This window comes from Oryzias latipes, chromosome 8 (genome assembly GCF_002234675.1).
Source record: "Oryzias latipes chromosome 8, ASM223467v1".
NCBI classification, from domain to species: domain Eukaryota; kingdom Metazoa; phylum Chordata; class Actinopteri; order Beloniformes; family Adrianichthyidae; genus Oryzias; species Oryzias latipes.
The window spans coordinates 23,623,257-23,644,974 of NC_019866.2; the positions used below are offsets into that span (position 1 = coordinate 23,623,257).

The 21,718-nt window shown below is 43.4% G+C and overlaps 1 protein-coding gene across 6 annotated transcripts in view; it reads right to left on the bottom strand.

The window, feature by feature from the left end:
- The window catches only part of LOC101167294 (thyroid hormone receptor alpha), a 165,551-nt gene that overhangs the window by 9,132 nt on the left and 134,701 nt on the right, over positions 1-21,718 (bottom strand). For 3 of the 6 annotated variants that reach the window (XR_002873720.1, XM_023957804.1, XM_023957805.1), the window contains exons 4-5: positions 3,672-3,733; positions 88-209 (exon numbers count right to left, since the gene is read on the bottom strand). Coding sequence is in view for 5 of the 6 variants with exons in the window: in XM_023957804.1 (XP_023813572.1) it covers positions 88-209; positions 3,672-3,733 (184 nt within the window). In the remaining variant the exon portion in view is untranslated. Of the gene's footprint in view, positions 1-87; positions 210-3,671; positions 3,734-13,477; positions 13,954-21,718 lie in introns of those variants that run through there. The other 3 variants (XM_023957809.1, XM_023957808.1, XM_023957807.1) reach the window with 3 other exon arrangements.

Consider the following 21,718-nt stretch of genomic DNA (forward strand, 5'->3'; position numbering starts at 1 on the left):
GTATCCCAGTCAAACCATTTGGGGAAGTAAACCACATGTGGACCAATATATGGGAAAGAACTCTTTTCCCCGTGAAAGTCAGCGTACCTTGCAACCTTCACAGGTGATGCAGCGGTAGTGGTACCCGGTGGCCTTGTCTCCACACACCACACATGGCTCATCTTTCTCCAGGTAACTGGGGATGTACCCTGGAACAGAGATGCTAAGAGCTAGAGGACAGGAGGAAGATGTTGAAGAGGAAGACAGGGTTTTGTGAGGAGGAGGAGGAGGAGGAGGAGATAAGGAGTGAGGAGTGCAGGCAGTGAGGGTGAGATGGAAAATGTTGGAGAGGAAGAGAGGAAGGCATGGTAAAAATGAGGGGAAAGGGGGGGTGAGTGTTACCACAGGTGCCTGAATAAAGCACCTGCACACAGAGCTATGACCAAGAATGGAACATAAACAGGACATCCTGACGTCATCAAAACCCATCTACTAAACTGATAAGTTCTGCTTTATTTCACCCAGTGTCTGAGAGTTTCCAACTAGAGCCCTGCGCGGGACTATTTTCTTCATCCCGCTCCCGCCCGCGCCTGCTGAATTTTTGACCAATCCCGCCCGCTCCCGCAACGTATGCGTTACACTCCCGCCCGCTCCCGCAATATGTATGTCCACTCCCGCCCGCTCCCGCAAAACTCATAGAATTTAGTCCCGCACAGTAATAGAGATGCATTGATTTTGTATCGTCTCCCGTCCCGCAGGAAAAAAACACGTATTTGTATTGATATTATTAAAGAGATTCATGTCCCTCCTCCAGCCTCATCTTTTCATGCATTCCTCTTGTGTAATGTGCAACTTAATTATTAAATATATTTTTACAAATCCTGTTCTGTTAAAACTGTGTGTGTGTGCGCGCGCAGACAGACGGCCTGAAGCGCGCTCTTAGTAAGAGGCGGGGCGGGGCGCACCCCCAACAACAGGTTAGATGACAGAGGCCATTGGGCGTCACTACCTGGTGCCTTCACGGAGCTTCAGTACATAAGAATCAAACAGCCGCACAGCCTAACGTAGTCCGCTAATTTATATTCATGAGATATTCATGCCAGCACTGATCCCGCGGGTTTTTTTTTTTGCCGCCCGTTCCCGCCCGCAGCACAATTCAAACCGCCCAATCCCGCGAGATTTGGGTTGGGTCCCGCGGGACCCGGCGGGACCCGATCCCAATGCAGCCCTCTATTTCCAACCCCTTTAAAATGTTAACACAAAAATGTAAAATTTAGCACAAAACCAAAGAAATAAAGCAGCCTTTGGAGGGAGATATGTGGGGGGAAAAAACCTGTAATTTGGAAACACAGAGACTTTAGCTCTTCCTCCCATCATGGAGAAAACATTTGAAGTACTTCACAACGTTGCTGAAATCAAACACATTTCTCATGGAGCTCACAGGGTTTCCAGCGTCTGGGTGAAGATCTCAGTCATTTTGTGGCTAATAGTCATCATGTTAGTCACCACAACGCTAAGACGTTCCACTGCCAGTGTGAGTTTTGAGCAACGAACGTGACTCAAACTTTTTGTTCTCTCTGAATCCACAAGATAAACAGATTTTTGTTACTTTTGTAGCTATTTGTTTTCATAAAACTGTTTTCATTATTTTCATTTGTTTTTTTCATTGATTGCCAATAACGAGTCAAAATTCTTCAGTTCAGCATGACGAGTATAAAAATGTAAAAATAAAAGGACAACAAAAGCCACAATTTTTGACACCTATCACATAAAGCTTCAATGTATACAGTTGTGCTCATAAGTTGGCATCCCCTGAAGACTATGTTCTGAAAACAGGCACACCAGCTGATCCAAAAGGGTTTGACTGACAGCTAAAGGTAACCATCCTCACCTGTGACTCGTTGTCTGTAATCAATACACTGAAGGTCTTGGAGTTGCTGGGCTCCCAACAGACCCTTACATCCTTAATCCAGCGCTGCACTGACAGTTCTGGATCCTGAGTCACGAGGAAAGCTAAGGATCTACAGAAAAAGGGAACTGAACTGTACAAAACAGGACATAAGAAGCTATCCAAGCAGGGGATACCTTCAGCTGTGCTCAATCTTTGATCAAGAGGTGGAACGTGAGGGGTTCTGTTGAAACCAAACCACGGTCACAAACATTTCTGCCAGAAAAAATAGTTAGGAATGCAAAGAAAAACCCACAATTGACTTCAGCTTCATCAGGACTTTCTGAAAAACTGTGGTGTGGATTTTTCCAGATGTGCAATACGCCAAACCTCTGGACCAAAGTCATTTGGAATGTCAAGATGGAACTTTTTTTGGCCATAACCGTAAACGCTACATTTGGAGAGGAGTCAACAAGGCCTGAGATGAAGAGAAAACGACTCCAACTGTGAAACACGGAGGCGGATGGTTGATAATTTTGGGATGTGTGAGTTACAGAGGCACAGGAAACCTGGTCAGAATTGATGGCAAAGGAATGCAGTCTGTTATCAGAAGATATTAGAGGAAAACATGGACTATTCATCTCGGAGATTGCACATAGGACGTTCTTGGACATTTAATGGATTGAATTTATCTGCGCTTTTCAAGACGCTCAAAGTGCTTACAGTATGTGTATTATTAATTCAGACTTGATGATGGTAAGCTACTGATGTAGCCACAGCTGCTCCAGGGCAGACTGACCAGTTCGCACCTGCGGTCCCTCTGACCATCACCGGGACATTCATACACTAGTGGAGCCACACTGAGTCAGGGAGGGTGGAGTGTCTCTCCCAAGGACACAAAGACAGTTGACTGGATTCAACCAATCATTGGATAACCTGCTCAACCACCTGAGCCACTGCCGGCCGACATGACAATGATCGAAAACACAAAGCCCCGCCCACCCGTCATTGATTCCAGCACAATACGGTGTAGGTTCTGGAATCTCCTGACCTCATTATCATTGATCCGCTCTGGGGAGATCTCAAATGGGCAAGACAGCCCAATGATGGAAAGAAAGTTGAGGTTTTCTGCAGAGAAGTATGAGATGCTTTACCATTGGAGAACTGAAAGGACCTCATCCACAACGACCACAAGAGACTCCAAGCTGTTATTGATGCAAAAGGAGGCAAAGCAAGGAACTGGGAGATGTAAACTTTTAATTAGGGTCATTTGGGAAGTTTCTGTTGTCATTGTGGTTTAAAAAGGGTATTTATTTGACAATTAATGGCTTCACCCAACCACTAATTATGAGTGTAAAATGAGTTTTTGAGTTATCATTCATATTCTGTGAATAATGACCAAGAAATCATAATTTCTTCCATGGCATGTAAACTTATGAGCACAGCTGTAATTGAGAAGGAGAAGACCTCTGAACGCCATCATCAAACTGTGAAAAAAACAAAAAGGTCTTGAAATGCATGAGACTCCAATAGATCATGATTGATATCTTTATCTAATTAGACACATGTGTGGAATTACAGAAAAGGACTCCCACTTGATGACGTCAACATCTGACCTCCACGGTGTGTCCAGAAAAGTTTCTATAGAAAAATGAAGATGTTAATGATAGCTAAAGAAAAAAACCACTCAATCCAGTTTTCAGTGCAGTAGAGTGATCATCATCCAGTCCCATCAAACCTGGCCTTCTGGATTGTTTGGAGAGGACAGAATGAGGAATGTTGGGCTGAAATGAAGGATTCTTACCAGACATGCTCTTCACAGAACACTGGCTGTTCTTCCTCTTCCTCTTTGGCACATCTGGCCACCTGTGAGCATAAACAGACGAGGCGAGAGGATGTGAAACTGGTGTACAGTTTAGTGCTAAGAAAACATTCAAACTGCTAAAAAAAACAAAGGAAAGAGAAGAAATACACAGAGGAATGAAAATTTTCCTAAATGAAAAAGGTTGTTAAAAAAATCTATCATTTTCAGAACAAAACAACTGCATCATGTTTCAAATACAGAAACTTTTTGAACACTTTATATGATTTGATTTATACTTTTCAACAGTTTTTTATAAACGTATTCATTCAGAGATGATACACAAAAGGTTAAATGTTGTTTATGCAGCTTCAGTTTGCATCATAGATGTAATTAGCCTTGCTTTTGGATGAGATATATCAACCGTTGCTGCAAAGAGAAAAAAAAACGGATTCCGGAAAAAACGAAGAAACCTCAGGGGTGCCCACATGAAGGAGGGATCCTCCCCCAGGACGGACAGGCGATTTACCAGAACTCTTAGAGAAGAATTAACTTATCTAAATCTACAACTACATATATAAAAGTCCAGCAGACGAGCTTCATCCAGCCGTGGTTGGGGGGACAGTCAGGGGCGCGAGTCGAGCCGGAGACAGAAACCACAGCCAGGTGTTGGAGCAGGAGCAGAGACGAGGTACTCGGTCAGGTACAGAGCAGAGACGAGGTACTCGGTCAGGTACAGAGCAGAGACGAGCCAGAGAGGAGCCAGAGGCAGGATCCACAGCCAGGTGTAGGAGCAGGAGCAAAGGCGAGGTAAACGGTCAGGAACTGGAGCACGGATGAGCCAACTGGAGTCTGGAAGCACTCCCACTCCCCAGGAGGGGAGAGGAAAAGAGGGACAATACATGAATCGCACTGCACCAAACAGAGGCATGGAGAACTAAATAATAAATTATGATCAAGAATAGAGGAGAGGAAGGGTAGAAGTAAAAAAGGAAAGAGGACAGAACCCCAGTGCACCATAGTTACCCCAGCTTCAACTTCTAGCAGCCTTTTAAAAGAAATAGTTTTTATTAAGTTTAATTTAAACAAACTAACATTAAGTTAAATAATCTCTGAATACTAACTAGTCTGACAATAAGCCTGTCCAAAGAGGAACGTTTTCAGTCTAGCTTTGAATGTAGAAACTGTGTCGGCCTCTCTTACATGAGCTGGGAGTTTATTCCATAAGACAGGGGCTTGGTGGCTAAACGCTCTACCTCCAACCGTACTTTTACTAATTCTAGGAACCACAAGCAGTCCTGCATTTTGCGAGCGAAGTGTTCTGATTGGTTGGTAAGGGACTATGATTATAATTCTGCGTGATGTTCTCCCCTTTTCCGAGCAGTCTGAATTGAAGTGCAGTGCCATTGTGCAGGGATTTTGTGGTTTTATGACACTCCCATTGCACTCTATCAATCTCAATAGTGTTTTAGTCTCTGGGAAGGTTTCTGTGGCTGTTTGTCCGTCTATACCCATAAATGGTGTGTCTCTGATTCTAGGCAACGATTTGGCTGGGGACAGAGTGTTAGCCGCTCCTGTGGTTACTTCCACCCCTACAGAGCTGGAGTGTCCAGATAAGTTGGAGCAGGAGTACCCGGATGTTTTCCCTGTGTGTGCTGTCACCCGAGCCATGTCTAAGAAGCCCTTAGAGAAAGAGATGGACCCCCATGTTGATTTGTCAGACACCTTCTTAGCTAAATGTGACACGTTTGGTTTTGGTGATTCTTTTCCTTCTCATGAGGACCTTAAAGCTGCCCAGGCTTCTGACAAAAGTTTATCCTCTTTGTTTGATAATGTTGTCCCGGAGGGCGAAGCTGAAAAACTCTCCCGTGCTTATTTCATCAGCAATGGAGTACTGATGAGGAAATGGACGCCCCCTGAGCTAACCTGTGAAGACAGCTGGGGGAGTTTCTTTCAGGTTGTGGTCCCAGTCATTTTTCGTACTGAAGTTCTTCGCCTTGCCCATGATCATGGTTTAGCAGGTCATATGGGTGTGAGGAAGACTTTGGACAGGGTGACGAGGCATTTCTATTGGCCTGGTGTTAAATCTGATGTGACAGGCTACTGTAAAACCTGTCATGTTTGCCAGGTTGTGGGGAAGCCTAATCAGACCATTCCCAGGGCTCCTTTACATCCCATTCCAGCTATTGGAGAGCCTTTCGAGCATGTCTTGGTTGATTGTGTGGGTCCGCTTCCTCGCACCAAGTCTGGAAATCAGTACCTCCTAACTATGATGTGCACAGCAACACGTTTCCCTGAGGCTGTTCCCTTGAGGACAATAACAGCCACTGCAGTGTCTAAGGCCCTTGTCAAGTTCTTTACACTGTTTGGACTCCCACGTGTGATTCAAACAGACCAGGGGACAAACTTTATGTCCAGGGTTTTTTCGCAGGTGTTGCAGCAGTTTTCCATCAAGCACTGCACATCTTCAGCCTATCATCCTGAGTCCCAAGGAGCCTTAGAGCGTTTTCATCAAACATTAAAGACCATGCTGAGGGTTTATTGTCAGGAGTTTGGGAAGGAATGGGATGATGGGGTCCCATTGCTACTTTTTGCAGCTAGGGAAGTAACTCAGGAGTCTCTGGGTTTCAGTCCGGCTGAGTTAGTGGTTGGACATACAGTGCGGGGCCCTTTGAAGCTATTGAAAGAGAGGTGGTTGGAGGAGCCCACTTGCAAGACAGATTTAATGCAATATGTCTGTGGTTTCAGGTCCAAACTTCTGAGGGCATGTGAACTTGCCAGGAAGAACTTAGAGAAGGCTCAAGAAAAAATGAAACTGAGGTATGATAAACACACTCAGTACAGGGTGTTTTCCCCAGGGGATAAGGTGTTGGTTCTCTTACCACTCCCAGGGTCCACCTTGCAATCCCAGTACAGTGGGCCTTTCACAGTTGTGTGCAAAATCAGTGACACTGATTACTTGGTTCGGACTCCTGACCGAAAAAGAAAAGAACGTCGGTGCCATGTGAATCTACTTAAGCCTTATTTTGATAGGGAGATAGAGTCAAGGCCTATTATGTCATTGTCTGTGTCAGTTTCAGACCCGGTGGACACCTCCAATGTGGCTTTAAGGGGCATTCCTGAACGAAGACTCTTGAACTCTGAATTACTTTCAAGTTTGGATGTACATCTGGCTTATTTGGACTGTGAGAAGCGTGCTGACATTGTTGCTATCCTTCACAGGTATCTTGAGCTTTTCTCGGACGTGCCAACTTGCACCAGTGTTCTAGAGCATGACATAGATGTTGGTGACGCTCTCCCTGTAAAGCAACATCCATATCGAATAAACCCAGAGAAGCGTCGGATAATGCAACAGGAGGTATCGTACATGTTGCAACATGGGATTGCTCAGCCTAGCTCCAGTCCATGGAGCTCTCCTTGTCTCCTAGTTGAAAAGTCTGACAAGTCACCACGTTTTTGTACTGATTTTAGGAAGGTTAATTCGTTCACTAAGCCAGACTGTTTTCCTTTGCCCCGCTTGGATGATTGCATTGACCGTGTGGGATCTGCCGCGTATGTCACAAAACTAGACCTACTTAAAGGCTATTGGCAAGTTCCTTTGACCCCTAGGGCTTGTGAGATTTCAGCTTTTGCTACCCCTGATGATTTTTGTCAGTATACGGTCATGGCTTTTGGCATGAGAAACGCACCAGCGACATTCCAACGGCTGATAAACACAGTGCTAAGGGATGTATCAGGTTGTGAAGCTTACCTGGATGACGTTGTGGTTTGCAGCTCTTGTTGGCCTGACCACTTGTCACAACTCAGTGATGTATTTTTGAGGTTGACTAAGGCTAATCTAACACTGAATCTTGCTAAGTGTGTGTTTGGACAAGCTACGGTCACCTATTTGGGAAAAGTGGTTGGTTGTGGACAGGTCTGTCCAGTCGAAGCGAAGATTGAGGCCATTGTGAACTTCTGCGTTCCTAGCACAAGACGTGACCTCAGGCGTTTTCTCGGCATGGCCGGTTATTATAGGGGTTTCTGCAAAAACTTTTCAATTGTGGCTGCTCCGCTAACCACATTGCTCAGCCCAAAGGTTTCCTTTGAGTGGTCTGAGGCTTGTCAGGTGGCCTTTAGCAACCTGAAATCATTGATGGCGTGTGCCCCTGTTCTTGTTTCTCCCGACTTCAACCTGCCATTTAAACTTGCAGTGGATGCCAGTGAGGTTGGTGCTGGAGCTGTCCTTCTTCAAGATCGATCAGGAGTTGAGCATCCAGTTTGCTACTTCTCCCGAAAGTTTAACTGCCATCAACTCCGGTACTCCACTATAGAAAAAGAGGCCCTTGCACTGATTTTGGCTCTTGAACACTTTGAGGTCTACGTTTCCTCCACCCAAACAGTAGTGGTATACACAGACCACAATCCACTGGTTGCCCTGCAACGCATGAAAAATTCCAATCAGCGTCTGATGCGGTGGTGCCTGTTTTTGCAAGGTTTCGTTTTGGACATCCGCCATATTTGAGGACGTGATAATGTCCTTGCGGATGCCCTTTCCAGGTCGTGAGTAGCCGAAAACGTTGTGCATGTTGGCGACCAACATGCTTATGGGAGGGGATGTTATGTGACCATTTTCTTGTCTTTTCAGTATCTTTATTCCAGCTCCAGGTTTCCCAGCCTGCCCCAAAAGCACCTGATTGAGGAGGGTTTAAAAGGCCCTTTTTGGCTCCTCCCTGCCCCCCCTTCTCCCATGGCTGGCAGCCACACTAGCAGGATGACTCATGCTTGACACAGCAGCCTTTGTCCCTTCTCAGATATTTGTTGTTAGTGTTTCCACATGAGTGGGAATAAACCTGGTTGTTTCGTACCGTAAGCCCTTGGTTGTGTCTTTTATGTTGCACCCACTGAGCCTGGATGTAACACTCTTGAATACTATTTTCCCAACAACACTGTATCCTCCCCTTCTTTTCCTTACCCACCATCTTTGACATCCAGCAATTATTTTCACTTTCAAAACTAATTTCACCTCTTATTTGCTGACAGTTAAACATACAACAACACTACCTGTAGTCCTTTTTCCTGCAGATTTAGCTATTTCCAGCACCCACAGCCATGCAATCACAACACCTGTTGATTGTATAATATCCATCCATCCATCCATCCATTTCCATAACCAGCTTTATCCCTTTTGGGATTAGGAGGTTGCTGGAGCTTGTCCCAGGTACTGCTGGGCAAAGGTGGTGTACACCGTGGACAGGTGGCCAGTCTGTTGCAGCGCATAATATATGTTTTATTTCCAGTAAAACACCTGGCCTACATTCTGAATAACCACTGATACAGGCAACCAATGAACTGGAATTATGGTAAGGTAAAAAGTCAGGGATTTGGTAGGATTATGTTCAGGTGTTTGATCAAGCAGTGATACCAAACAGGTGCTGATGATCAGGCTTAAACCCAGCCATGAAGTGAAACCACCAGTGCTGTGTATGAAGCTTCAGACTGAGGGAGGAACAGCAAAACTCCACAACCAAAGTGAGACTGGGAAACAAGGATTTTCTCTGGTGTCAGCACACCTCTGCAGACTTTATGCTCTCAGGTGTTGGGATTATTCCTCACTCTGGTCTGAACCATGTGATACAGAACATCCAAGACTTTAAGGACACTGATACTTTAAGACCGTCTGTAATCCTTTTACTGCCTTCAGCCTGTTACTCCGACCACAAACTTCACTCATTCTTCACTCTCACATGATAAATTCTGGCTTTTGATTGGTTTTCTGCTGAAAACCAATAACAGTTTGCTTTGCCTCAAAAACAACAAGAAGCTCTACTGAACCAGGGGGGTATTCCAGACAGCAGGTTATGCTAGTTACCACGGTAAGTTTGAGGCTAAGGAAGCGGATAACCTCAGCTTTCGCTTCCAAAGATGGATGTATGTTTCAGGATATGGCAAGTTGCCATAGCAACTCCTGCTCTGAACATAACCTGGTCTGGAGCAGGTTTAGTTGATGGTTAGTTGGTTATTGAGAACACGTTCTTAATTGGAAACAACCTGATAGGATGGAGAGACACAGAGCAGAGCAAGGAGATGATTAAGACTCCACCCTGGTCATGTCATGTTTGTTCTTTTCCCTGCTGTGATCTCTCCTGGAGCTCCTCCCCTTCCTGAGGTCTCCTGTGAGAATCACAGGTGTGTTTCATTTGATTCATTATGATTATGTTCTATTAAGGCTCAGGTTTCTGAGGTCCTGTGTCAGATCGTTGTCTTCCTGTTTTCAGTTTCGAGTTGGTTGTGCTCTTGGCATTAAAGCCTTCTACTTGGATTTCGGATCTGTGTCATTTCTTCCTGCTCCTGGGTTGTCTCCCCTGATCCCCCGTCACATGTCAAATAAATTATGACAAAACTGTTGTTGAATGGAAAATGTGAACACATTTGATCTAAAAAAGTAGCAAGTTTCAGACAACATAATAAATTTTAAAACTGAGAAAATGTCCATTTTAATATTTTTCTGAGATCACCCTACTATTTTGATGCTGGATCATGGAAACAGTTCCCCATATTTTGGTTTTAAAAACTTGCAGCTTTTATATTACAGAAGCTTGTGAAATGTTCAAACATGTACTAATGAATGTTCCTCCAGTTTAGTGAATACACAGAGATGAACAAACAACAATTATCAAACATTGCATTTTTGGGAAAAGGCGATTGAAGTATAAATGTAACCATTGTCAAATACAGGTAGAATTGTAGTGGTTTGCAAACTTTGCTTTGCATAGAGTAAGAAATACTGGTTTAAAAAAAGCCAACTTTTGATTTGATTTTTTATCATAATTTATTGATTTGTTGTGAAAATGTAAGATAAATATCACTTCATCCACAAACCCAGGTATTTATTTCCATGCCTATCACCACTTTTTAGAGTCAGGATGTTTGGAAGTCCAATTGATTGTACATAAATGATTGTAAAAATCCAGGACTTAACGTAAAGAACAGCTATTGCTGCTTTTGAGGAAGAGGATTGTGTAGTCACCGTAATAATGAATAGATGCTCATGTAAACGAAAGAAAAGTGCAGGCCCTTGAATAGATCCCCCATATAGGTTGCAGAGAGACTGTGAAGTGATAAGCACTGAGCTCTCTCTAAATGGTAATTAGGGAACCAGCAATTTTTTAAGAGCCCAATGACCCACAGTATGAAATGGGTCAATAAAAAAGCTTGTTCAAGACTTTTTACCATCCAGTGACAGGTTATGATATACACTCACCGGCCACTTTATTAGAGCCATTTTGACAGTACTGGGTTGGATCCCCTTTTGCCTTCAAAACCGCCTTAATCCGTGGTGGCATAGATTCAACAAGGTACTGGAAACATTTGATCCATGTTGAAATGATAACATCACACAGTTGCTGCAGATTTGTTGGCTGCACTTCCATGATGCCACTGGGATCTGGTGACTGTGGAGGCCGTCTGAGTCCAGAGAACTCATTTTCATGTTCCAGAAACCAGTCTGAGATTATTCCAGCTTTATGACATGGCGCCTTATCCTGCTGGAAGTAGCCATCAGAAGATGGTCCACTGTGGTCAGAAAGGGATGGACATGGTCAGCAAAAATACTCAGGTTTTCTGTTGCGTTGAAACCATGCTCAATTGGTTCTAAGGGGCCCAAAGTGTGCCAAGAAAATATCCCCACATCATGACACCACCACCACCAGCCTGAACTGTTGAGACAAGACAGGATGGATCCATGCTTTCATGTTGTTGACGCCAAATTCTGACCCTACCATCTGAATGTGGCAGCAGAAATGGAGACTCATCAGACCAGACAATGTTTTTCCATCTTCTATGGTCCAGTTTTGGTGAGTCTGTGTGAGTTGTAGCCTCAGGTTACTGTTCTTAGCTGCACAGGAGAGGCCTTCGGTATGACCTTCTGCTGCTGTAGCCCATCTGCTTCGAGGTTGGACGTGTTGTGCGTTCAGAGATGCTCTCCTGCAGACCTCGGTTGGAACCAGTGGTCCTTTGAATTTCTGTTGTCTTTCTATCAGCTGGAACCAGTCTGGTCGTTCTCCTCTGACCTCTGGCATCAATGAGACATTTCTGCCCACAGAACTGCCGCTCACTGGATATTCTCTCTTTTTCGGACCATTCTGTGTAAACCCCAGAGAGGGTTGTGGGCGAAAATCCCAGTAGATCAGCAGTTTCTGAAATCCTCAGACCAGCCCGTCTGGCACCAACAACCATGCCACGTTCAAAGTACCTTCAGTCCCCTTTCTTCTCCATTCTGATGCTCGCTTTGAACTGCAGCGGATTTTCTTAACCATGACTACATGCCTAGTTGCTGCCATGTGATTGGCTGATTAGAAATTTGGGTTAACAAGCACTTGGACAGTTGTACCTCATAAAGTGGCCAGTAAGTGTAATCCAGCACTTTGGTAGTTGTTATAATTCAGCAATATTATGATTAAAACCAGACTATGGAGCGAAAGGAGTTTAATTTAAACAGAGGACTTCTGTAAGATGTTTATTTACATTTTTAAATGTATATTTATCATGGATGGCAGTGTTAAGATGGGACAGTCTAATAATCTCCTGGGTCTACAACTTCTCTTTTCCAAGCCAATTGCATTTGGGTGGTTTCAAAGATCAGGTTTCTTGTATGTTTTACTGATAATGGAATAATCAGTGCTGCAAACCAGATAAAAATGAAGTCTATCCTCTCAGGCGTCTAATCCGAACATTTATCTTCACTCAAGTTAATTTCATTGCTTTCTCCCACTTTTATCTTTCTCTTTAACCGAGCTATAAGCCACAAATAAATGTTTCCTTTCCAACAGAAAAGGCACAAAATGAGAATAAAACCGTTTGCTTTCATGTTTGTGTCTTTCATGGTTTGGCAAAGGAATGTGTCTGCAGCTGTCAGTGGTTAAGCTACTGAGTGAGGGAAATGCCCTGTTTTTCTTTTGCGTCGTTAAAACCCCATTATTGTTTTCATTCCAATTAGTTTTTGTGCGGCAGCTCTTTGTTTGCTGAATGTAACCCACGACACTAAAAACAGAACCACTGAAGGTGAGCGGGTCATCGATGTTCTGAGGACAGATGTCCATTCACACATTTTAACTGTGAGGAACACTGCATTACATAGAGCTGCACCTCCCCTCTCTGACCAACAGGGGGCAGACTAGCCAAAAACACAGCAGTCACAAGATGTGTTGGTCGGATTTATGAGTAAACACCATTATTTACAGCTTTTTAAGATTCTGTTTGAGGGAAATGAATATAAATAAAACATAAAGTCCAAGTACACAAACATAAAGTGAATACTCTTTGGTGTTTTTTAGAACCTTAAACATTTTCAGATTCTCTGACTGTCTTTCTAAAATTTTCAGTCTTTTTATGGAAACCATTTAAAATTGGACAAACTTGTCTTTCTTTTTAATAACTGCATTAATACTCAAAATTTGAAATATATTTATATTATTAATTTTTTATATATTAGAAGGTGTTCATTTCGACCAATTATTATGGTGCCAGATTTCTGGAGTCTAATTAACACCATCTCATTCACACAGAGAAGTGAAATGCACATCAACAGCTGCTGATAGCACACAGGCTCTATAATTGTTTCAATCTTTACAAAGGCACTAATTGGTTTGTCATCAAGACTCATGAATCCTCAGCCAATAAGAGATTTTAATTAACATTCCAGACGTCTGACTGAGTACCACTGCAAACTCAGTTTTTGTTCCACTTTGTTTGCCTCAAGATTAGAAGGAGTTACAATCCTGACACTGAAAATATTCATGGAGCTGCAAATAGTGGCCCAAACCACCCACCTGTTGATGCAGAATGACTGCAGGATATGCATGCTGCTCCCTTTGCCAGATCAAAGCGGAGAAATCCAGGATTCCAGCTGCGTCTGCTGCTGTTCCAGCCTTTTTCAGAGGACAACTTTTAATCCAGACTTTTTTCTTGTCGCCTGAAAACGCCTTCTCTCCCACAGACCGAGCGAAGCTCAGGCGAGATGAGCTGCAGCCATCAGCTGAGCAGGAGTGGCGACAGCAGACTGGCTGCCGGGAGGAGCTGCCATTCTGTTTATTGGCCTCTCTCCCTCCCTTTCAGCTGCTCTGGTCCAGCCTCTTTCTCTCTTCATGTTTAGTCTTTCACTTAGTAACACTTTCATCACACCTTCGTCAACCGTGGTCCACCTCTCCCGTCTCGATTTGTCTTATTGTCCAATGGACAATCGATCTTTCTCCATTTTTCCCGTCATGCTTCTCTTTCATGCGTTTAGCTCTCTTTTCATCTCCTCTCCCGAGGGGGAAACGAAGCCCTTCCCTCCATATAAACTCACTTAAGCTTTAATGTTGACTTCATTACGTAACAGCCGAGTGGTGCAGTCTGCCCAGCAAAGCCGAGCGGAGTCTTCTGAGGACACGGCGAGCCTGCATATCCCATTAATTGAATTAGACCGCTCTATGATCTCGTTTCAGCTGCAAAAGGGCAGCAAGCGGAGCTGGACGAAAACACTGCACAGACCCGGCCGTGAAAGCAAAAATGCAAACGAAATCACGTTTAAAGACCACAAATGTCTATTTTTCACCAAGTGCTGTTAGCATTGCAGTTGCTGATCGTCAAGATGTGATTCTACTCACTTTGAAGAACAAACTCCAACAACGAAGGATAGATTCTGAGCCAGAAAAAATAATGTGCATTTTATTTGGATGACAAATGAAATTACCCACTGCCTCCAGTTGCTTTGCATGATAATTTACTCGAAAATGTATTTGTGGTGGAACTGAAGGGACACGAGGACATAACAATGTCCTTGATGGAAGTGCGGCACGAAAGCAGAATCACCATCTTTTCTTTTCTTTTGAACAAGAACATTCGTAGTCATCTCAAGTGTCATTTCTCCTTGGACTTGAAAACTTGCCAATGTCACCCCTTTGTCAGGCTCTGGTCACGTCACAACAGTTTTAGCAACACCTCAAGGTAAATTCCACAGCTGCAGCGCCATGACGGATGCTTCTCTGACTGAAGAGCAGGAAGCAGCCATGAAAAGAGTCGTTTTGTCTCTAAAAACAAGCGTGCTGATCCTCTAAATGCTGTGGCAGTCCAGTGTACGGATGCAACAGTTCAGTGTCATGCCTGGATCTCATGGCTGCTGTTAGACACACTAAGTATCCAGGGTGATGTCAGACTTTAATCTGTCCTGTCACGCCTGGTCAAGCAGAAAAATGAAAAAGCCTCTCTGGCTTTGGTAAGTTTGGACAATGTTCTTGGCACATTTAGAAAATGTAAGTCTATTTTTATTCATGTTAGCTAGACCTTTAAAGTCCCACTCTGATCATCTTTTAATTTATTGTAAAATAGTTTCCAGGTAATTATGGTTCTGCCATTTTTTAGCCAAAATCCAAAAACCTGTCATTTTCTAGGACATAGTTTCTCAGTTGTGGGCGTGACTGTCGATGCTGAGCGACCCGACCCCACTTCCCTTCACCCCTGTGTTTACACGCTCTCCCACTAGCTTACAGCCCATCACACCCCCTGCAGCATCAGAGCTATCCATCCGTACAGTTTGGATCCAGATTCCAGCTTTGAATTTATACATTTATGAGAATTTGAAGTTGGAAAAATACCAGAAATAATTACTGAGGGTCAAAGTTAAATGTGTGCTGAACACATCTGTATACTTGAATTTGTCTACAGTATATATGACTAATTTATACACAAGAAGAGTGTTCTATCCCTGTCTATAAAAGAAATATTCTCTGTAGGACAAATATGTTCTTGTGTGTATCTTATATGCTGTTACCTGCTGAAATATTCAGTTCTTTCATTGTAAATCTGACATCAGAGGAGCCGGTGCCTCACCAGCCATCAACCTCACCGCACGTCACTGACTAACAGCGTTACCAGTTAAGTAACGGAGTAATTTAACTAAGTTGGTAAATGGCGTATACTTAGGGGAGCCAGTTTAGCTCGTGCTGGTTTGCGGCGCCTTCCGTCCGTGAAACCCGGGTTCGACTCCAGGCTGCTCCCTGTTCCCTTCTCTACCTCTGCCGGTTCCAAGCCCGGTTAGAGAAGGTTGCGTCAGGAAGGGCATCCGGCGTAAAACATTGCCAAATTTACCATGCGACTTGTTCGCTGTGGCGACCCCTGATGGGAGAAGCCGAAAGTGGAAGAGGTAAATGGCGTATACTTATATATCGCTTTTCTACCTTCTTCGAAGGCCCAAGACGCTTTAGAGTCCCAGTCTGTTCACCCATTCACACACACATTCACACACTGATGGTGGCTCCGCTGCTGAACACTGGCGCCACTCTTTAACCATTGTGGGGTTAAGCGTCTCGCCCAAGAACAGTTTGATTCATGGGCAGGCAAGGCGTGAATCAAACCTGAAAGCTTCAGACCGCCCAACTGCTGCACCAGGGAGACCCTGAGACACAGGCTGTAGGTGGTGATATTTTTAACCGTAGTACAACATTTTCTAAACATTATTCTTGCTCTTGATGTATTTATTTGCCCTGGTGGCCCTTAGCACAGGGGTGAGAGCAGTTGCCTGAAAGAACCGAACAGGGGAGGATGGGCAGTAACACCAAGACATCATTAGAAATACATGTAGCTCTTCAGACTCTCCAGCTGCATTCAACTCCAATATTTGGATCTTCCTTGTCCTCTGAACCTGATTTCAGTTGGCCTATCCAGTAGCAGAAGCATTCTTTCACACATACTAATGAATGACCCCACGTCCTTTCATGTCCACATGTGCGTACAATCATCCACACTGCATCTTTAAATATCTGTGAACGAATGAGTTCAGCATGGTTTGGTTCTGTGGTGGGATGCAAACTCTGCAACAAGTCAGCCAGCTGTCAGTGGCTAATAACAAAGTGGCAGTGATTAGGAATGACAGCAACTCAGTGGGTCACGTAAACTGACAGGGCAGGTCAGAGGATTCTGAGGCTCATAGAATGCAGAGGTCGGCAACTTTCTGCACTACAGACCTCCAAACTTCATGTTCCCTCAGATAAGCTCAAGATCAGAGCGAATAGCTTCGTGACTGGAGCATCTTATGGTCAAGCCGTTGCATCCGGGCCAGAACTGACACAGCAATACTGTTGGCATCAAGTCCCTTCATGCTAAGGCTTTAAAGTCTTGATTGTACAGAGAAGCGTTTCAGGAAGTGTTTGAAATGTCCTTATAAGACCAAGCCCCCCCCATCTAACGCTGCTGGATTCAAGGCCAACAGTAAATGTTGCAGTTCCTCAAAAGACCACTGGAGGCTACACAAGGCAGCTACTTCCCATTGATTCCAATGTAAAAGAAAAATGGTCAAATTTGACCAAAAAATTCAACATATCCTTCTGGATACCGACAATGCAAATTTGTGCTGAGTAGAGAACATTTCTAAACCTGAAAATCTCCCAATCACAAGATATTTACTGAATGAACTCCTTTTGGAATCTACAGAGGACATTTGGGGCTTTTTAATAGGAAGGTGGACAAAAACAAATTGACTGGACTCAGTGGAATATTTACAGCCTGATTTAAATTTGTTGATGTTTATCCTTTTTTATTATTCGTCACAACTCAGACTAAACCATTTTAATATTATTAGAACTGAAATTTGTCAACATTTAGGGGAGTGTTTCTTTGATTGACAGGTATAGATCCACCATCTTATTTTAAAAAAGTCAATAATTCACCATTTATTTTTTAATCCACTGCACAACTGAGTCATTTATTTTAATAAGATAGTTTATCTTATTTTTGGTTTTAGGTTTTAGTTTAAATTTATAAAGTTCCCATGTATTGTTTTTTATTTATTTATAAATGTTTATGATTTTCTGCATGTCTTTATTTAATGCTAACCCCAGGACGAGTAGTCTTACCTTTAGTTAAAACTAATGGGGACCCGTAAAAAAAATAAATACATAACTAAATAAGTAGGTACTCTTGACCAAAATCTTTGTCATTCCCAGTTGGCCTGTTACTCTGTGTGAGTTCTTTATTTTTGAACATGAATGTTTACTTGTGGCAATAAACCTGACAGTTCGGGCTCCAGTCATCACTGTGCCACCCCCCATGTTGTACAGTCAGAGATTTAGGTTTGGGTAAATACTTCACAGAGGAAAAATAAGTGATGCTCATGAATCCAAATCAAATCTAAAGTCTTTGATCATAAGATTAGGTCAAGTTCAAGTCATAAACTGTTATTTTGGTGCCTCAAATCAGCCAGTTAGTTAAAAAAAAGCAAAAATTAGATCTGCACGATGATTATTATAACAACAACCAAAGCAAGTATAGATACTCTGATGTGCGTTGATGTCTACTGAAGGGAAATCTTGCAACTTAATTCAAAGACTTTTGGCACCTCAGTAATATTTTCAAATTAACGTCTTTAAATATTTTAGGGTACAACAAATTAGTTTCTTTAGATTTTGTGCAATGCAGTGTTTTAACATATAGCTGACTTGTGCAACCCAAACAACGTGAAACAAAACACCAGCAACAAACCCCATCCTATCCCAGAGTTTATTCTAATTTAATGCAAGTGAGGGAGGGGGCAGTGGAGATTATGTTCAGGGGGCTTAATCATTTTCATTCCGAGGTTATTATTGAATACAGATATTTGTTTTATATTTAATGCAACCTTTAAATAGTTCTTTTTTTAACAGTGATGTTTGTTGACGTTTGCACTTTTTAAACATGAAATGCTGTAATTTTCAAAAATTGTTGACAATTTCTGGACATTGGCTGCAAATTTGATTTGCCATGTGTGTGCATGCCATTGTCAAGATGTGTGTGCATTCACACATATGTATCTGTGGCGTGGAGGGAGCTGGATTAGGAGCAGTGAGCACAGATGGCGCCAGAGAAAGCAAAGGACAGCTCAGGACGCCTCAGTGACTGACATCAGCAAGGGATTTTAGCTGCGAGATAAAGCACATGTGAGGTTCCCACATAGTGTCAGTGAGCATGCACGTGTTCTGGTGAAAGCTGCCTCATGCTTTGACCCCTCCCCACTGTGATTTCTGTGTCTGACAGCATCCCTGATGCAGCTACCGGAGTGCAGGCAGGCAGTCAGACAGCCTGGAGTTGTTGTGCTAAAACAGGCTTTGTGTTGTTGTGTGTGTGTGTTTGTCCTTTTAAACTGTGAAGCCTGAACATCTCAGTTGGCTTTCAGTGCTACTCACTGAACATCGAAATAAAAAATTTGTCACACTGATGTGCCTGTGCACAACTGTGTAAATACTGCACAGCTTTAGAGACACACTCTGAGGAAATTTTGGTTTGTAGTATTTTGAACATGATTTTATGGCATTCTTCTGATGATTGAGGACATATAAAGAGAACATTAATTTTAAAACTGCATTTCTGAGTATTTCTTTATTTAAATCCTGTGAATCAGGAGCGGATGAAAAAATGCAATTTGAAAAAGATCTTATTTGTTATGTAGAAAATATGCTGGGCAGGCCACAAGCTCCCTGATCTGAACTCTAAACAAAGGGGACGGGAACGGGGTCGGGGTTGCTCAGTGCCAACAGTCCCGCCCACAATCCAAAGATGGATTTCTAATGATTTCCTGCCGCTCTGCAGAAACAATGTCCTAAAAACCACCTTTTTTTTTAACCTTTCTTTTTTCTTTAGCTAAAAACTGCATCGTCATAAAATACCACTGGGATAACTTTAAACATAAGTCTAAGGCTGATCTGAGTCTCTGCTCTTTGCAGATGATGTTGTCCTGTTGGCTTCATTGTGCCAGAACCTCCAGCATGCACTGGGGTGGTTTGTGACTGAGTGTGAAGCGGCTGGATGAGGGTCGGCACTCCTGAGTCCAGGGTCATGGTTCTTGACCTGAGAAAAGTAGTCTGCCCTCTCTGGGTGAGTGGAGTGTTCCTGCCCCAGGTGGAGGAGTCTAAATATCTTGGGGTCGTGTTCACGTGTTAGGGAATATCGTAGCATGAGATTGACAGGCGGATTGGAGCAGTGTCCACCGTTATGCAGTCGCTGTACCGGTCCATTGTGGTGAAGATAAAACTGAGACGGAAAGCAAAGCTCTCAATTTACCATGGAGGGTGGCTGGGCGCTCCCTTAGAAGGAAGCTTGGTCACCAGGAGAAAGCTCAGTGTAGAGCGGCTGCTCCTTCACATCAACCATCTGGTTCGGATGGTTCCTGGACGCCTCCCTGGGGAGTTGTTCCAAGCATGTTTGACTGGGCGGAGGCTCCGGGGGAAGACCCAGGACTCGCCTGAGAATGTCTTGGGAACCCTAATATACTGTATTACCTATTATATGACCCTACATATTCCCGTTGGTACACTAAAAAACAATGTATATATTTGATAAGAGTTATTTCATGAACTCTTTTCCTACTTGGAAGTCAAACGACTCGATCTCTGAGGCCCCGCCTTTCGCTTCTTGTGGGTGCCGCCCATTTCCACCGCACCACGTTTAAAACCTAAATCGAACAAGTGTTCCCCGGCCATCGCTACACTGGCTCTACAATACAAACACCACAGACACCAGGCGTGTGCACGAGTTTGCACGACCCATAGGAGGGTGGGGGCGTTTTAAAGGAGCCAGACCACTATTATGGGGACCCTTGGCTCTGTGGAGAAAGTGTGTGTGTGTGTGTGTTAGCCTGGGGGCGGTGCTGGCAGTGCAGACTCTTCCTGGAAGGGGCTGTCCCGCACTTGCCCATGTCACAATGTGACGACCCACTTGTTTTTATAGATTGGGAGGGGCCGGTGCTCAGAGGGCAGGTTATTATAGGAATACTCAGAAATGCGTGAATAGATCAAAATACCACTTTGGGGTTGTTTATAGTGGAGAATGAATATTATTAAACACTTAAAAGCTCAAAAACGTTGATTTTTGAACCCTTTAAAAGGGTTTCACTTTATATTTTAAACAAGGGCGCTGGATTCCTGAATTATCAATAATCCTAAATCCTTTTAAAACTTTTGTCTTTTTTTTCAAAAAGCAGCGGGGAAAAACAGAGTATGAAGGCAGTAGCTCTATCAGACTTTCTTTAAACACCCCAAACAGTTCAAGCTTCCATAAGTAAATCCTGAAAATAGGACAAATACAATTATACAATCATTTTTCCACTGAGATTTTAACTCTGAGCACATGTGCTGAAGTAATGAGATTACTGGCAGGAAATCTCAATTTCTGTGCACATAGCTGGAGTGGAAACATGTAGTGGAGTCCCTGAAAATGCTCCATTTGTTCCACGTACTACAGTTAGGAAACCAGTTTTCTGTTTTTCTTTAGTGCCATTTAAGCTTTTGTTGGGTTTTTTGGACCATTCATTTTTCAATGCAGCTGTCTGCGGGCGAAACATGGGCAACCCTGTACAGGGCAAGCAGGGGGTCCACACCAGATTTTTATACTGCCCCCTCTTCCACAGCTAGTTTGTGCTTGCAGACCAGATATGAAGAAATCTGCAGCAGAAGCTGGCTAAACACTCAGGTTTTAACTTCAGGTTGTGCTGCATTGAAGCCAGAGGAAAAGTGCTTTGTGATCTCTGGGCACAGAGACTGTCTTAGTCTCTAGTTTGACGGGACGTCCACAAGTTTAGTTTTGGGTCAGCAGCTTTGTGAGATGCTGTCCTCTGGGACATCTCAAAGTTTTAGTCACTCATCTAAGCTATGCAGATCTGCTGTCCAAATGGCAGAGGTAAACTCTTTGTGACATCTTGAGAGTCTAAGTCTAAAAATGGAGTACAGTCACTTTAAAAAGAAGGTATAGTATGAGGCCAGAACAGTCTACTCTAGTCCCCTTCAATGTAAGGAAATCATTAAAATTAGGAAAAGTGGTTCCTGATAGGTGAGCGTAACCTTAACTCACTAGGCTGTGTTGTCATTGCTCCAGAAAGGCTTCCTGTGCGGTAAAACCAATCAAGATGACCAAAAGATCTGCACTGATCTTTACATAAGTATGGAAGTTGTTTATTTGTGTTCTATCATGGGACAGCCTTCGAGTCATTTGGCCAGGCTTCAGTTCTCACTAAACTAGGCCATCCATTCTGGTTTGCTGTTATTGACCCAATAAATTATCACAGA